This window comes from Ascaphus truei, chromosome 3 (genome assembly GCF_040206685.1).
Source record: "Ascaphus truei isolate aAscTru1 chromosome 3, aAscTru1.hap1, whole genome shotgun sequence".
Lineage (NCBI taxonomy): Eukaryota > Metazoa > Chordata > Amphibia > Anura > Ascaphidae > Ascaphus > Ascaphus truei.
The window spans coordinates 208,818,770-208,832,996 of record NC_134485.1 but is presented as its reverse complement, the minus strand read 5'-3'; the positions used below and the strand labels follow the sequence as shown (position 1 = coordinate 208,832,996).

The 14,227-nt window shown below is 43.4% G+C and overlaps 1 protein-coding gene across 1 annotated transcript in view; it reads right to left on the bottom strand.

Moving 5' to 3' along the window:
* Positions 1–228: 228 nt before the first annotated feature.
* Positions 229–14,227, bottom strand: part of ANKFY1 (ankyrin repeat and FYVE domain containing 1) — a 70,114-nt gene continuing 56,115 nt past the window's right edge. Inside the window, exons 18-25 of the mRNA XM_075589986.1 lie at positions 13,944–14,144; positions 12,865–13,041; positions 12,322–12,469; positions 8,015–8,105; positions 5,553–5,677; positions 5,050–5,196; positions 3,358–3,448; positions 229–1,227 (exon numbers count right to left, since the gene is read on the bottom strand). Of these exons, the coding sequence (XP_075446101.1) occupies positions 1,095–1,227; positions 3,358–3,448; positions 5,050–5,196; positions 5,553–5,677; positions 8,015–8,105; positions 12,322–12,469; positions 12,865–13,041; positions 13,944–14,144 (1,113 nt within the window). The 3' untranslated portion in view covers positions 229–1,094. The remainder of the gene's footprint in view (positions 1,228–3,357; positions 3,449–5,049; positions 5,197–5,552; positions 5,678–8,014; positions 8,106–12,321; positions 12,470–12,864; positions 13,042–13,943; positions 14,145–14,227) is intronic.

Sequence of the window (14,227 nt, the reverse complement as noted above, 5' to 3'; positions counted from 1 at the left end):
CCCCGTTTCAGGGTCTGGATAATAGCAACGTCAAGACTTCCATAATGTGATGTTAACCCTATCCTATGTAGTACGGACAGTGTTTTGGTATGTAATTAGCGTTGTGAACACAAAGTTAACTCAAGAAACACAACCTACGTTCCTGTTTCAGACAACGTCACGTTATGTTCCCCGATTTAGTTACATTAAAAACCGACGGTAAAAAAAATAAAAATGAAACACTTCTCATGCAATTAATCCATGTAGCTTGGATATTTAATTTGTATATCAAATGATTAGGTTCAACATATATCTGTTTTTTTTATTTCTAATGACACATTAGTGTTTAAACAATTTAACAGGTGTAAATTGACTTCTATTACACAGAGCACTTAATTTGTATTGTGAGGGGGACAAGCGAAACAGCACATGGGGAAGAGAATGACAAATGTAGCAAACAGAATTGGGTCAGTAAAAGTAAAGATGCGAAACAGAGGCCTTTTATCAGCTGTTAATTAGGTCGGTGAAACCTAAACATCTCCCCCGTATGTTAAGGACATATCAAAATGAAGAATTTACTACAATGATCTCATAGTGTTTGTTATAAAGCTTATATTTTAAGGCCACAATTTTATTGGCTTTCCTCAAAACTAAACCCTGTTTTAAAAAAAAAAGAAATTCTCTCTCAATTTCCCCCCACAGCCAGGGGACACTTATTACATGTTTTAAGGAGATGGTGAACATTATTCGAAGACAATGCAAAGGGAAGGGAGGAGTCTAGAGAACTCTCCAGGACCCTTAAATCTTCTTCAAGCGAGCCCAGACTTAATGCTTTGCTATTCCGACCAGCCTAAGACGTCAGGGTAATGTTATTTTCCCCCCAAACTGCTCCACATGTAATCACTTGACTTAAAAAGGCAGAGTCCAGTTAGAATCTAGCAAACCCTATAACATTTGCAATCGTACAAATCATTTATACTGGAATATACTGTATCATAACATGGTCCTTCAAGAATTCAGCCCGCGGTGGTGGCGCACACTTCCTCCCGCTCTGCTCGGCAGACACACCTAACAGAGCCTCCGTCAGCCACAAAACCGGACGTTTTCTCTTTCTACTAAGAGACTCCACCCAGGGTCAACACGTCGAAGCAGATGTTACAAACCCGAACGGGTTTGTTTAGATCAAACTTTATAATGGGGATCTCCCTGGTTGAACACTTGTAACACAGCAGGCGTCCGCAGTGCCGGCTGTAAGAGGAAAGGAAGGTATAATAAGTTGTTGTACAATTGTAGAGTATAACCATTTAAAGTAAAAATGTTGACACTTTAATAAAAGTATACATATATAGGGGAACCAACGCTCAGCCTAAATGAAATGAAGTAGGTGCTCCTGTGGGATAGCTACACAGAATATGCCACACAGAAAAAGTAATCCCAGTTGCGGGCACTCAAACTACAGAGAATCATCCAAAGCGTAAAAGTTAAAAATGTACTTTTACCTGATAAATTAGAAAAAATGAGGAATAAATAATCTACGTTAAATACATTTACCGTAACACCTAAATAGAGTGACCATGTACATAGGGTGACAAGATTTCCAAAAGTAAAAGCCGGGACACAATAAAAATTTATTTCTACAACGATTTACATTGCTTAAAAATAAATATTATAATGGTATTTGTCCAATAGCGTCGCTATTTATGTTTCATTAATTTCTCTCTCCCCCCTCCACATCTTTTCCCTGTCTCCTCCACTATCTCTCCCACAGACACACACCCTCCCTCTCCCCAGTCTGTGTGTCTCTCTCTCCCACACAGGTAGCTTTTGTCTCAGGAAGGGACCGTGCCCCCAAAACGTTCCTGTAGCTCTTCCTATTACTATGCAGTAAAACGTAGAAAATGTTTGCATGTCTGTGTGTGTGTTTGTGTGTGTGTCTCTCTCTCCCCAGGTTTGTGTGTGTTTGTGTATCTCTTGCTCCCCAGGTCTGTGTGTGTATGTATCTCTTGCTCCCCAGGTCTCTGTGTATATGTATCTCTTGCTCCCCAGGTCTGTGTGTATATGTGTGTGTGTGTGTATCTCTCTCTCCCTAGGTCCGTGTGTGTGTGCGTGTGTATGTATGTATCTCTCTCTCCCAAGGTCTGTGTGTGTGTGTGCGTGTGTGTATCTCTCTCCCCCAAGGTCTGTGTGTGTGTGTGATTGTGTATCTCTTTCTCCCCGGGTCGGTGTGTTTCTGTGTGTTTCTCTCTCTCCCCCCTCACCCTCCCCCTTCCCCCCAGGTCTGTGTGTGTGTTTGTGTCTCTCTCCCCCCAGGTCTGTGTTTTTGTGTGTATCTCTCTCTCTCTCACAGGTCTGTCTGTGTGTGTTTGTGTATCTCTTTCTCCCCAGGTCTGTGTGTTTTTCTCTCCCCCCCCCCCCCAGGTCTGTGTGTGTGTGTTTGTGTATCTTTCTTTCCCCAGGTCTGTGTGTGTGTGTGTGTATCACTCTCTCCCCAGGTCTGTTTGTGTGTGTGTTTGTGTATCTCTCTCCCCAGATCTTTGTGTATCTCTCGCTCTCCCCAGGTCTGTGTGCGATTATGTATCTCTCCACTGTCTCTCTCCAGACCCTACCTGTCGGTGGAGCAGGGGGGAGTCCATCTTTGGCCCTGGTAGCAGACAGCAGAAGTACTCACTGCTTCCGGGTCTTACTGAAAGGATCCTCTGCTGCTAACCCCCCTCACCCTCCTCTACCAGGACAATCATCTACTCTGCTCTCCTCCCTGCTCCCACCCTTCTCTGCTGCTAACCCCAACCCTTTCCCCTGCCAGGCCAATTACCTGCTCTTCTCTCACCGCATCCCCATATTATAAAAAACTGGGACTGTCCCGGCTAAACCAGGACGTCTGGTCACCCTACATGTACACTATGCCCTATGAGACACATAGTCCACCCGTGTACAGTACTTATCACTTTATTTGGGTGTTAAATGAACTTAAGGTCCATTATTTCTAATTTATCAATTAAAAGTAATTTTTTACTTTGACACTTTGCATTATTCTCTGAAGTTTGAGTGCCCGCAACTGGGATTACTTTTTCTCTGTATAGTATACACTTTATTAAAAGTATTCAGTATTCCAGACTGGTTGTACAACACGGTGTTCTTCGACGCGACATGTAAAATATGAAACATACTGTTAAATCTCTAGTCTAGAAGGTGATATAGAAACCTTGTATTGTCATCAAGAAGCTATCCACTTTATAGTTTTATTACTGAATCTGAACCTCAGTAGCAAGTTCAAATAATGGCAACAATAATCACTGCTTTGTGCCAAAGAGTTATTACCCAAAGAAATCCAACATAAATAAAACCTGCCTCCCTCGGTTGCAAAGTGCTGAATCTTACCAGTGGTGCTTCCTGGTGGTGACTCCAAACTTGGCAATGCATTCATAGCAATTTGACCCGTCACACCAGGGAGGCTCCTGTGCCAACATGTCTGAAGTGACAGAAGATGATGGTAAGTTGACAGGTTGGCAATACAGATCACTTCTTTTTTGGAATGTGACATCATTTAAACAAGGCAGAGAGAGATCTAACCACATCAAAACATCTCAGATTGTTTGTTAGAGTAGAATGGCACTTCTGACATAATTAGCCAATGTTTTATCTGTAACCCCTCTTTATTTTACATCAGATTATATGGCCTATCACTGATAGTGTGTGGTACATGCTGTGTGAGACTGTAGTGACTAGACACAACACAGTGGTAATGAATTATAACAAGCTTTATATACTCAAATACTGTAGCTATCATTTGTGGTGTTACATATCTTATATGAATCAGTAAGGTGACTCAATCTCAGAATCACTCCATACACATATATACTTAAACAAACTATACCAACAGTGCGAACGCCGTGCAAACAAATAATAACTGTTATCTCTGTCCGGCCTCTCAATCATGGGGTACTGGCCTGTAGATCCTGGTGTGCTAGCACAATCGTTGGAGCTCATAAACTGTGTGTGTTGCAGACCTGGTGCTTCACAAAGATCAAACTGTAATGGCAATATAACTGCAGTTTAAATCCTTCGTGGGTTAACTCACTTACTCCAATCTGGTGTAATTCCTGCACCGCTGGGCTCCCTAATCTCTCTCTGTAGTAGCCTCTGTCTGCCTGCTTCCCTCTGCACTGTCAGGACCTGGTCTCTGCTGGGCAACTCTCTCCCTCTCTCTTAGGGGCCCTGCATGGACTGTCTGTGCAGAATGGGCCTGCGCACCCTCAGCTCCCTTTCCAAATGTCACCAACTGTCACTCCACTGGCTAAGCACAGTCACATGGTCCAGTGGGATGTAATTTTTAAAGGTGCCATGTCCTGTGCTAATTGCAGACACAGGGGGTTACATATCAACTGACCATTGGTTGAAAAAAATAATTTGCAATTTAAACACTATGTAACGTTATGTAGAGAGATATGTAGAAGGCATTTTCATAATTTCTATACATCAGTTTATGCCGTCTATTAAACCTACTCACAAATGTTCTATTGAAAATGTCATTAGTGTAATAATTCACACGGTTTAAAATGTTGTTTTACATGTATGTTAAATTATTTGACATAACTCAAGTGTGCAAAAGCAGTGTAAATACTCTGACAATCAGTCATAAGGTGATATGGGACTGGGGATTACCCTTTATTCACCTCGGTTACAGGGGCCGAAAAGTTATTGGTTAATGGAAAGATGGTGAATTAGGCGGGAAATGTGTAGATTGTTACCAGGTAGAACGTGAAGAAAATCCTAGGGAGGAAAAAAAAGGCAGTGTACTGCTGTGTGAAGGAAAGGGCTAGAGCACGATAAGATACAAAATTAGTTTATTCGGCTCATGGCAACATAAAAACAAGAATAGGCCAAAACAAGACCTTTAACGCATTTCACGCCTACGAACGCTTTATCTTACATAAAGTGCATAGGCATGAAACGCGTCAGAGGTAAGAAGATCAGAGGATGGTAAGAAGTGCATGTGGAATGTGATAGTGATGTTCTAACTAGACTTTTCCCCCAGTCATAGTTACTTGTTCCCTAATTGCCAGCACTTACCTAGAAGTCTAAAGAGAAGCTGTTTGGTAGCAACTTGGTAGTTAAATATGTTGATCCCTTGGTTGTTATTTACTCCAAGCCTGGCACCAGCTTTCACAATGCCCCGGCAAAGGTTGGCATTTCCCTTCATGTAGGCTAGTAGAAGTACTGAAATAACAAACACCACATTCTCTAGTTTCAATGCAGGTCATACCGTTGCAATATCCACAAAGACAAAACATTAACCCCGTAAACTCTGGGAGGATTAAACATGCATCTTTAACAAATATGGTTAAGAAAATAACTCATCACAAAGACAAATTACATGTCTCACATAGGTGCACCAAGCCAGTTCCAGCAAGTCTCAAACATTTAAACTGAAGATATCCACTCTCAGCTTGAATATTTAGGAATGCCGTGAGTGGCTGTTTGATATATATATATATAACAAGTTATCTGGTTGCAAAATAAATAGCACTGTTAATTGAAAGGGTTCTCATAAAGCAAACTGTAACTCAACTTACCTGTATTTCCTTCTGCATCTGGTTTATCAAGGGGGTACGCTGGCATACATTCCAAGAAAAGCTCAAAGATGGCTGCCGCATTTTCTTTTCCATAATGCCCCAAAATATGCATTGGTGACTGACCTCTAACCAAAAACATTATAACATGTTGCCATTAATTATTTTTACATTGTGCATGCTTTTCTTGTCAAGAAACTAATTGCACAATATTGTCCTTCACCCTTTAGGCCGCGCCTATAGTGCCGTCGATGGCGACACGACGGGTGACGTCACCCGTCGCCACAGGCGAAAGTTAAATTTCGCCGGGCGTCGTCGTCGCGAGTTTCCTGACATTTGATTGGTTCAAGGGCTGTCACGAGGCGACAGCCCTTGAAAAATCAAACTTTGCCGGCTACCAGTTTTCGCGACGGCAACGTCGCTCCGTCGCAGTCACTATAAGCACACGTGGTGGCTATGCATTTGTTTTCGGGCGACGTCGCATCGCTGGCCCTATAAGCGCGGCCTAAGAGATTGCCAACAGCAGGAGCACTGAGACACACTGAATTCCATGAGTCGGGGGAAAAGAAAAAGCTCAGCAAAAACACGTTGCCTGCTTGTCCAAGTTACCTTTGAAATAGTCTATATATTATAGAAAATGCTAACAACTATCGTCTCTGAACCGATTTTACCTTGTTCTACAGTATGTAATCTTTTTGAATTGCATTATCATACAACACAGAATTACTGTATCCAAAAGTACAGGAGCAAGATCTCCTAATCATGAGAAAAGTTTGGAAGAGTTCCACGCTCTACTTCAAACCCCAATTTACAATTGTATAACACAGTTCTGATATGATTGTTTGTTTTTAAGTTAAAGCAGCAGTTCAATATGTGCATCAATACAATGTACACACTGACAAGTGTTTGCCAAGTTGCTGATCGATCCGTTCGGATGCAACCTGGGTACTCTTCTGCTGCACAGACAGCCAAAGTTCTGTGAGGAAGATCTTGTGACCAGGCAGGCACTAGATTCAACAGGTTCACTGCTAGAGAGGGGGCAGGGCTCAAAAAGGTGATGCTGTTTCAAAAGGGGGAGGGGATGTGACTTTGTAAATGGTTGCTATAGGAACAAAAATGCTTGTTACATTAGAATACATTAAAATGTCTTTAAAATTGTTTATTTTTTATAAGATTATAGGCTAGAGCAGGGGTGCGTAAACTGGGGGGGGCGCCCCCCAGGGGGGGGTGGGAGATTTGTCTGGGGGGGCGTGGGCGGTTGCAGAGGTCTCGCACTCTTCCCCCAGGCATTTAATTAAATGCCGGGGGATCGCGTGAGGCTCCTGCAACACTCCACTTACCGGGAATCAGCCAGCTATGTGACATGCCGCGGGGCCATGTGATGTGGCGTCCCACTTGTCAAATGACGTGGATCCAAGGTGGGGGGGGGGGGGGGGGGCGTGAGAGCCGGGGAAGGGGAGACAGGCGGGCGCAGCTTCAAAAGTTTGCGCTCCCCTGGCTAGAGAACCCAAAAGTTGATTTTTCTTGCCAACAATCTTCTGTGTAATAATATATTTTAGTATCGAACCTGTAGCTTGTAGTGCAGGGGGGCTGAAGCTCGGTCCTCAAGGGCTACCGACAAAACAGGCTTTTAAGATTTCTCCAATTAACACATACTTAATCTAGTATCATAACCTTTAATATCACTAAGACAACTTGCTTGGGAAAGTATTGCACTGAAAACCTGGCCTGTTAAACGCTCCCAGGGATTCAATTGTAGCACCCCGGTTGTAATGCATTTGGCCTTCTCTAGAGATTGCTGCTATTTTCAGCAGCTGTAACAAATGATGTTTTTTAGACTCAGAGAGCAGAGGGCTTACAAGTCTGTGTGGCTCTTTTTTGTTTTTAGGAAATATCAAATTTACTCGATGAAAAGTTTTATCCTGTACGCCATATTCTGCATGACGAATCTACAGTACACAAAAATGCCAGAACTACCTTAAAAAGAGCAGATTTTGTCATTCATTTTAAGACAGTTTGCTGATAAACTGAAAGACAACTACTAGCTAACCAAGAGAGTACTGTACGTCAGCAAAATCTAACACCAAACAGAAAGTAAGGCGCAATTATAGTGGCGGCGTGCGTGCGATGGAGCGCGTGACATCCCGTGTGCCTGCCGCTCGCGCAAAACATGCCCTAGGCAATTGCGATGTCGCGCGGGGAGGCGTGGCGTCACGTGAGCGGTTCGCCCACATTGGCTGAACCGCGTTTGTGACCCGGCCGTTGCGCGGCAAAGACAGAATTCTTTGTCTTGCTGAGAATTGCGCGCGAGGTCGCACTTCTTCGCTCGCGCGCTCTATGGGCGGCATCATGAGAGTACATGCACTTGTTCGAGATGCGCGGCGTCGCGCACGCTGCCACTATAACCGCGGCCTAAAGTAGATATTACAGGATTAGAGGTTGCTAGGTTTGTTTTGGCTGCTTACCTAAGGTTAAGGGCCTCTGCATCCACATTGCATTCAGTTAAAAGGCAACGGATGTTGTTCAGGCGACCGTGCATTACCGCCAGATGAAGAGCTGCAAAAGAACATCAAGACACCTTAGAACGATGCAAGCTCCCTACACTCCGTATGTGTGCATCGCACTCATCCCTTTCAGTGTCACCGCTCGAACCTTCATACAAGACTACATGACAACCTTTGGATCTTTGTAACTACGGACTGCACGCCCTGGATGTTACTGGACTGTCCTGAGAAGCTGGCAGGTAGTGGGCTAAGGTAAAGGTTCCCTGAGTGACCTTGTTACCACTTGAATTGTATACTGCTATACCAGACTGGGAATATACTAGTGTGCCTTATGTTGTGGTTGTCAGGTGGACACCACTAGGATACATACCCCTCTCTGTTGTATATTATATATGTTACATTGGACACTCACTACAGTATCTGGATATTCATGAAGCTTTTTATATACAAAAGACTACTGTTTGTTAATAGAGCATGTGGTCCTGAGCACCATCTACTATACAATACCTGTACTAAACAAGTCAGACTATTAAACAAATGTTAGACAGTAGAAAGTTGTTTGTAGAAGAGTGCTTTCAGTTACTGAAACTCCAACAAATAAGACTACATAAAGAAGACCATGGGGGACTATCACACCGCATGTGAAAAGACAAGCAGCTCTGTGGCAAATGTATGGTTTTGTTATGAAAGTTGTAATGTACTACTGTAGGTCAGAGAAATAAATAGCGTCCCAACGCTGCCAATGATTCAACATAAATTTGACCATTATTGCCTAACTAATACGTCTAGAATGGAGGTTCCCAACTCTAGTCCCCAAGGACCCCTAACAGTGCAGATTTTAATTATACCGCTATACAGGTAGCTGACTCAGTTCAAATGATTGGGCCAAAAAGGGGAAATTGGGGAGGGAAGGGGAGGGTAAGCTCTTGCTACAGTCTATATGTGGTAGTGGTGCCAGGGACAAAAATATATATTTAGAACACAGTTCTTGCCTAGACAAGACAAAAATACTCAGTCTGGATACTTCTAGAACAGACGTTCCCAGCTCCAGTCCTCAAGGACCCCTAACAGTGCAGGTTTTAAGGCTATTCTCTTATTAGCATAGGTGGCCCAATCATTTGGAACAAAGTTCTTGCCAAGACAAGACAAAAGAAGCTCCTATATTCTAGCACTCATCTAAATTGTGAAGTAATATTATAGTATTAAGACATAACCTTTCATGGTAAAAATGGTATAAAATACAGCTCAACCCCCTTATAACGCTGTGCTTGGGGTCCAAAGAATCACATCGCGCTATAAGCGGATCGCGTTAGAAATAATGTACAATTGTATGCATTGTACAATAAAGTATTTAAGATACCAATAATCGTGTTGTAAAGTATTCATAATTCCGAAAATTGGGAGCCACGCTTGCATCGCATTCTAAGCGGATTTGCGTTGTAACGGATCGCATTATAACAGGGCTGAGCTGTAATGGGTTGACAAACTGGTGTCGCAGACAACCAACACATAAAGGTGATTTTAAAATATTATTAAATAATAATAATAGGTCAAACTAATGAGCTCTACACCAGCTTAAAGGAAGCCGGCTGATATTAACAGCCTAATGTAAGGTTGTACCTAATGATGATATAGAGGTGAAGTGGCCCAATGGTTACTACATACTGTATGGTCATTGTAACCTCAAAGAGAAGGGTCACCCTGATTATATCAGTATTCTGTGGATGGAATGTCCACAATAAGTGTTAAATAGCACAATCTCCAGTCTGATGGCTTTATTTGAATGTACTTATAATGGAAGCCAACCACAGACTGTTAGCAGGTAGGTAAGCTAGATATAGTTAGCATATTGGTTACTTAACACACAATAGAAAACAATGGTTACAAGCAACGGAAGCAATTAGTATCAAGGCACCCTAATGGGGAGATCGTGTTATACTCACTAAGGCTAAGGTCCCGTTGCACGCGTCCGCACGGCTGGCTTGCTTGCCGGCGGCGCGTGCAACTCGCTGTACCGCGATCTGCGGTCTACAGGCTACTTTTCTCGGAGCGGGGGGGGCGTGGCCAAACGGGTCGGGGGGCGCGGCCATGACGTGAGGGGGCGCGGCCATGACGTGAGGGGCCGGAGCGGGAGGTGGGCGGGAGTGGGAGGATTGACAGGGAGGGGGGGCGTGGCTTGAGCGGAGGGACCCGCTACTCTTCCCCCCCCTCCCTCCACAGGCTGCCACGGGCTGCAGGTAAGTAAAAAAAACACACACACGCAGGCACTCATACATACATACATACATACATACACACACACACACACACACACACACACACACACACACACACACACACACACACAGGCAGGCACTCACGCACACACACACACACACACACACACACAGACAGAGACAGAGACAGGCACGCACGCACTCATACACATACACACAGATAGAGACAGGCACGCACACAGACAGGCACACACATACACACACACAGGCAGGCACGCACGCACTCAGACACACACACAGAGAGGCACTCACGCTGCTTTCACTCCACACTCCTCCCCGCTCCCCGAAGCCTCTCCTCCTCCCGCAGACTCCCCTCCCCATTGGCTCACAGCCACACCACGTGACGCGTCGAAGCTAGGAAACACCATTCTGTGGTGTCTCCTAGCGGCTGACGCGCCACAGCGTGTGATCAGCTGTGCAGCCAGTGGGGACCGGGACCGGCTCGCGAGGATTCCCCTGCTGGTGGGGAACTCGCTACATTGCCGCCCGCGCCAACGAGCGCAGCGGGTCCCAGGCCTAAGCCTATTCAGCTATTACTTTGCCTATAGATACTATGCTCTGGCATGTACTTAGGATCAGACCAATTAATATATCAAAGTGGTGTTCATGAATACACCAGGCTGATCCAAGTACCAGATTATACGAATAGCCAGTTTTCATGTGTTACTAACAGACTAAGCTCTGGCTTCTGCTATTGAATATTCTATATATTACAAATGCTACTAACAACTTAAGCACTTCGTACTAAGGTACCCAAATGGGGAGATAATTATATATTCCCTAAGCTTAGCTAGCTATGAATCTGCTTATAGATACTATGTTCTGGCATTTACTTAGGATCAGACTAACTACTATGCTGAAGTGGTCTTCATGAATACACCAGGTTGATCCAAGTTTCTGCTATAGATAAGCGCTCAAGAAAATATATGCCAACTAGATATTTAACAACATACTTGACAAAAGACATTATGTCCTGGCAGCTACTCAGGCTCAGCACAAACAGTATGAAATAGAGATGTATCCAAATACATCAGGCTGATCCTAAGTCCTTGTTTAAGGAGAGTGCTAACGACTAAATTTACCAGAAGGTGGTCATTAATACACTAAGCTGATCTGTATATTTATTCAGATCTGTGCAAACTCATTAGCCTGCTACTACTACAAAGGGTCTGCGTGGCCAAAATAGAATCACTTCATAGTGTCTATACACACACCGGTGATGACTGCGGACCATTTGGGGGTTCGTTCACCCCATAGATACTCCAAAAGGTGTTTATATACACACCAGTGCGGTATACCGGTCGCTTGGGGCTTATCTATATTCACTAGTATTGTTGCTAGTATTCCCATTACGTATTGGATTAGCACTCTGTTTATTATTACACCACTTCTGATCCTAGAAGAGTACTGGTGCTTTTCTGCCCCCTTAATGTAGTTGTACCAGAACGTTACAATATCGCTGTTTACTATTTTAACCCATTGGTCTATTACACGAGCTCCAGCTTTATTCTCTTTAGACAGGCTGTCTCTTGGTGCTACACATAACCCAGTCAGTGTAATTGACTGGGTGCTGGATGCTGCAGGGATTCATTACCTGAAACTTGCTCACCATCCCACACACACACAGTGCCGACATCAGCCCATGTGTGAGACATATCTGTCGCAACATTGTTCCTCGCAGACCAATATGCTAACTATATCTAGCATACTTACCTGCTAACAGTCTGTGGTTGGCTTCCATTATAAGTACATTCAAATAAAGCCATCAGACTGTAGATTGTGCTATTTAACACTTCTTGTGGACATTCCATCCACAGAATACTGATATAATCCGGGTGACCCTTCTCTTTAATGTTACAATGACCATTCAGTATGTAGTAACCATTGGGCCACTTCACCTCTATTACATCATTAGGTACATTAGGCCGAGTTTTCTTTCAAGCGAGAAAAAAATACCAATGAAATTATTACAAGACTATGGTTACTGGTTACCATTGTTTCCGTTCTCGTCCGTGGCCCCAAAGTCCACCCCATTCTCCATGAGGACAGAGCAGATAATGGGCAGGTCCTGCTGGGCTGCCAGGTGCAGGGCGGTCTGGCGATGCTTTGTCAACTCATTCACCTTGGCACCTGCAAGGAGCTGTCAGAACAGATCACCGACATTAAACCTAGCAAATGCAGCTGCTGATATACACTAGTTAGTGCAGCAATAGCTAAATGCTAAGGATATTCCAACAATGATAGTAGTTCAGTCATACAGTAGATAGATATGCATCACTTTTTGTTTCTATCCACTATATGATGGAAGGCTTGTCACTTATTTCTTTTTTTCACTCGCCAAAATTTATTTGTGTAAAATAATAATCTGTCAAATAAACATAACCTTGCTTACAGCAAACATTTGACTTCTTTTGTTTCTTTGAAAATCAAGCACAATATATTTTTCTTTGGGACCTCTGAACTGTGTGTTTCCTTCAACCTTATCCCACCCCATCGTTCTCAGGGATCTACTAGACTAGAGAGGTCTATACATACCAGGTTGCGGACAATAATCTCTGACCCTGCCTGCACAGCTAGATGCAGAGGGGTTAATTTGGAGGCATCCTGGACTCTTGAATTGACATTGGCCTGAACACTGATGAGGAACAGCACACTCTCAATGTCTGAATTCTGAACTGCGATGTGCAGGAAGTTCCTTCCTTTGTTATCCACCTGAAGCAGTGAAAGGAAATAGCAACTCTGTTACAATCTCCACTGTCAAAGATTCCTGAATTACATTGCAATTGATTTTGGTATAGGACTGACCTTATAGGGAAAAATATTACCCTCTGAAGCGGGAATCTAGAACCATTCTCAACGAGGCTTAACCTTTGGTTAAGTCATTTGATATTTGTGTGCCTCTGATGACTGACTCATTGCACAGATGAATTGCACTTGTATACTGTTCCTAGCACAGTGAATCAATATAAAGAAGAATTATTCTGAAATAGATTTTTTTTTGTGGTACTGAAAACTCATCAAAAATACTATCAATGTAGTGGCAAATTTTTTTAATAAATTATATCCGAGCTGAATTTTAATTGTACCCTCATCTAAAAATGAACATATACATATATACCGTATCAGCCCCCATATAGTGCAGGGGGGGGGGGTTGTATACACACACACACACACACACACACACACACACTATATGTGTGCTCATTTGCATGTCATTTCCCAGAATCCCTTGCTGCAGTGGAAGCGCTGTATTATGCTAGGTGATAATGGTGAAGGGCAGGGTTGCAGACCTGTCTACGACATGTGAATGTGCTCACAAATAATATTTTTTTTATGACATACACACACACACACACACGTGTGTATGTATATATAATAAAACCACATAGTTAACATATAAAAAGCCAACTACTGTAAAACACGAACACTAGTCCTACCAAAAATACTATGCACTTTATGCAATAACTGGAAGAATAGGAAGAATACACTGAAACGCACAACAAAAGCATGAAAAGGTCTCATGCTAATGTAGTCCTTATGTGACAGGGACAACAGTAAAGTGTAAGAAAGCAGTGTAGGGATGAGGTGGGGGAATCCCGCTGGCGCTCATTTACCTGCTCAGCTGCGCCTGCCTCCCGTTTCAGAATGGCCTCAGCAGCTTTGTTGTTTTTGAACGTCATGGCACATGCGAAGGGGGTCATACCCTGCCTGTCCCGCACGTTCAGCCTGATCTCAGGGTGTGAAATCATTAACTGGATAATCACGCGGTGCTGGTTGCTGATAGCGATGTGGATTGGAGTTCTTCCCTCTGCGTCCTGTAGTGAAAAGAAGGGGGTGTGTTGAATACCAACAAGACTAAACTACACAAGACAGCCTAGAAGTCTTTTATGAATATTTT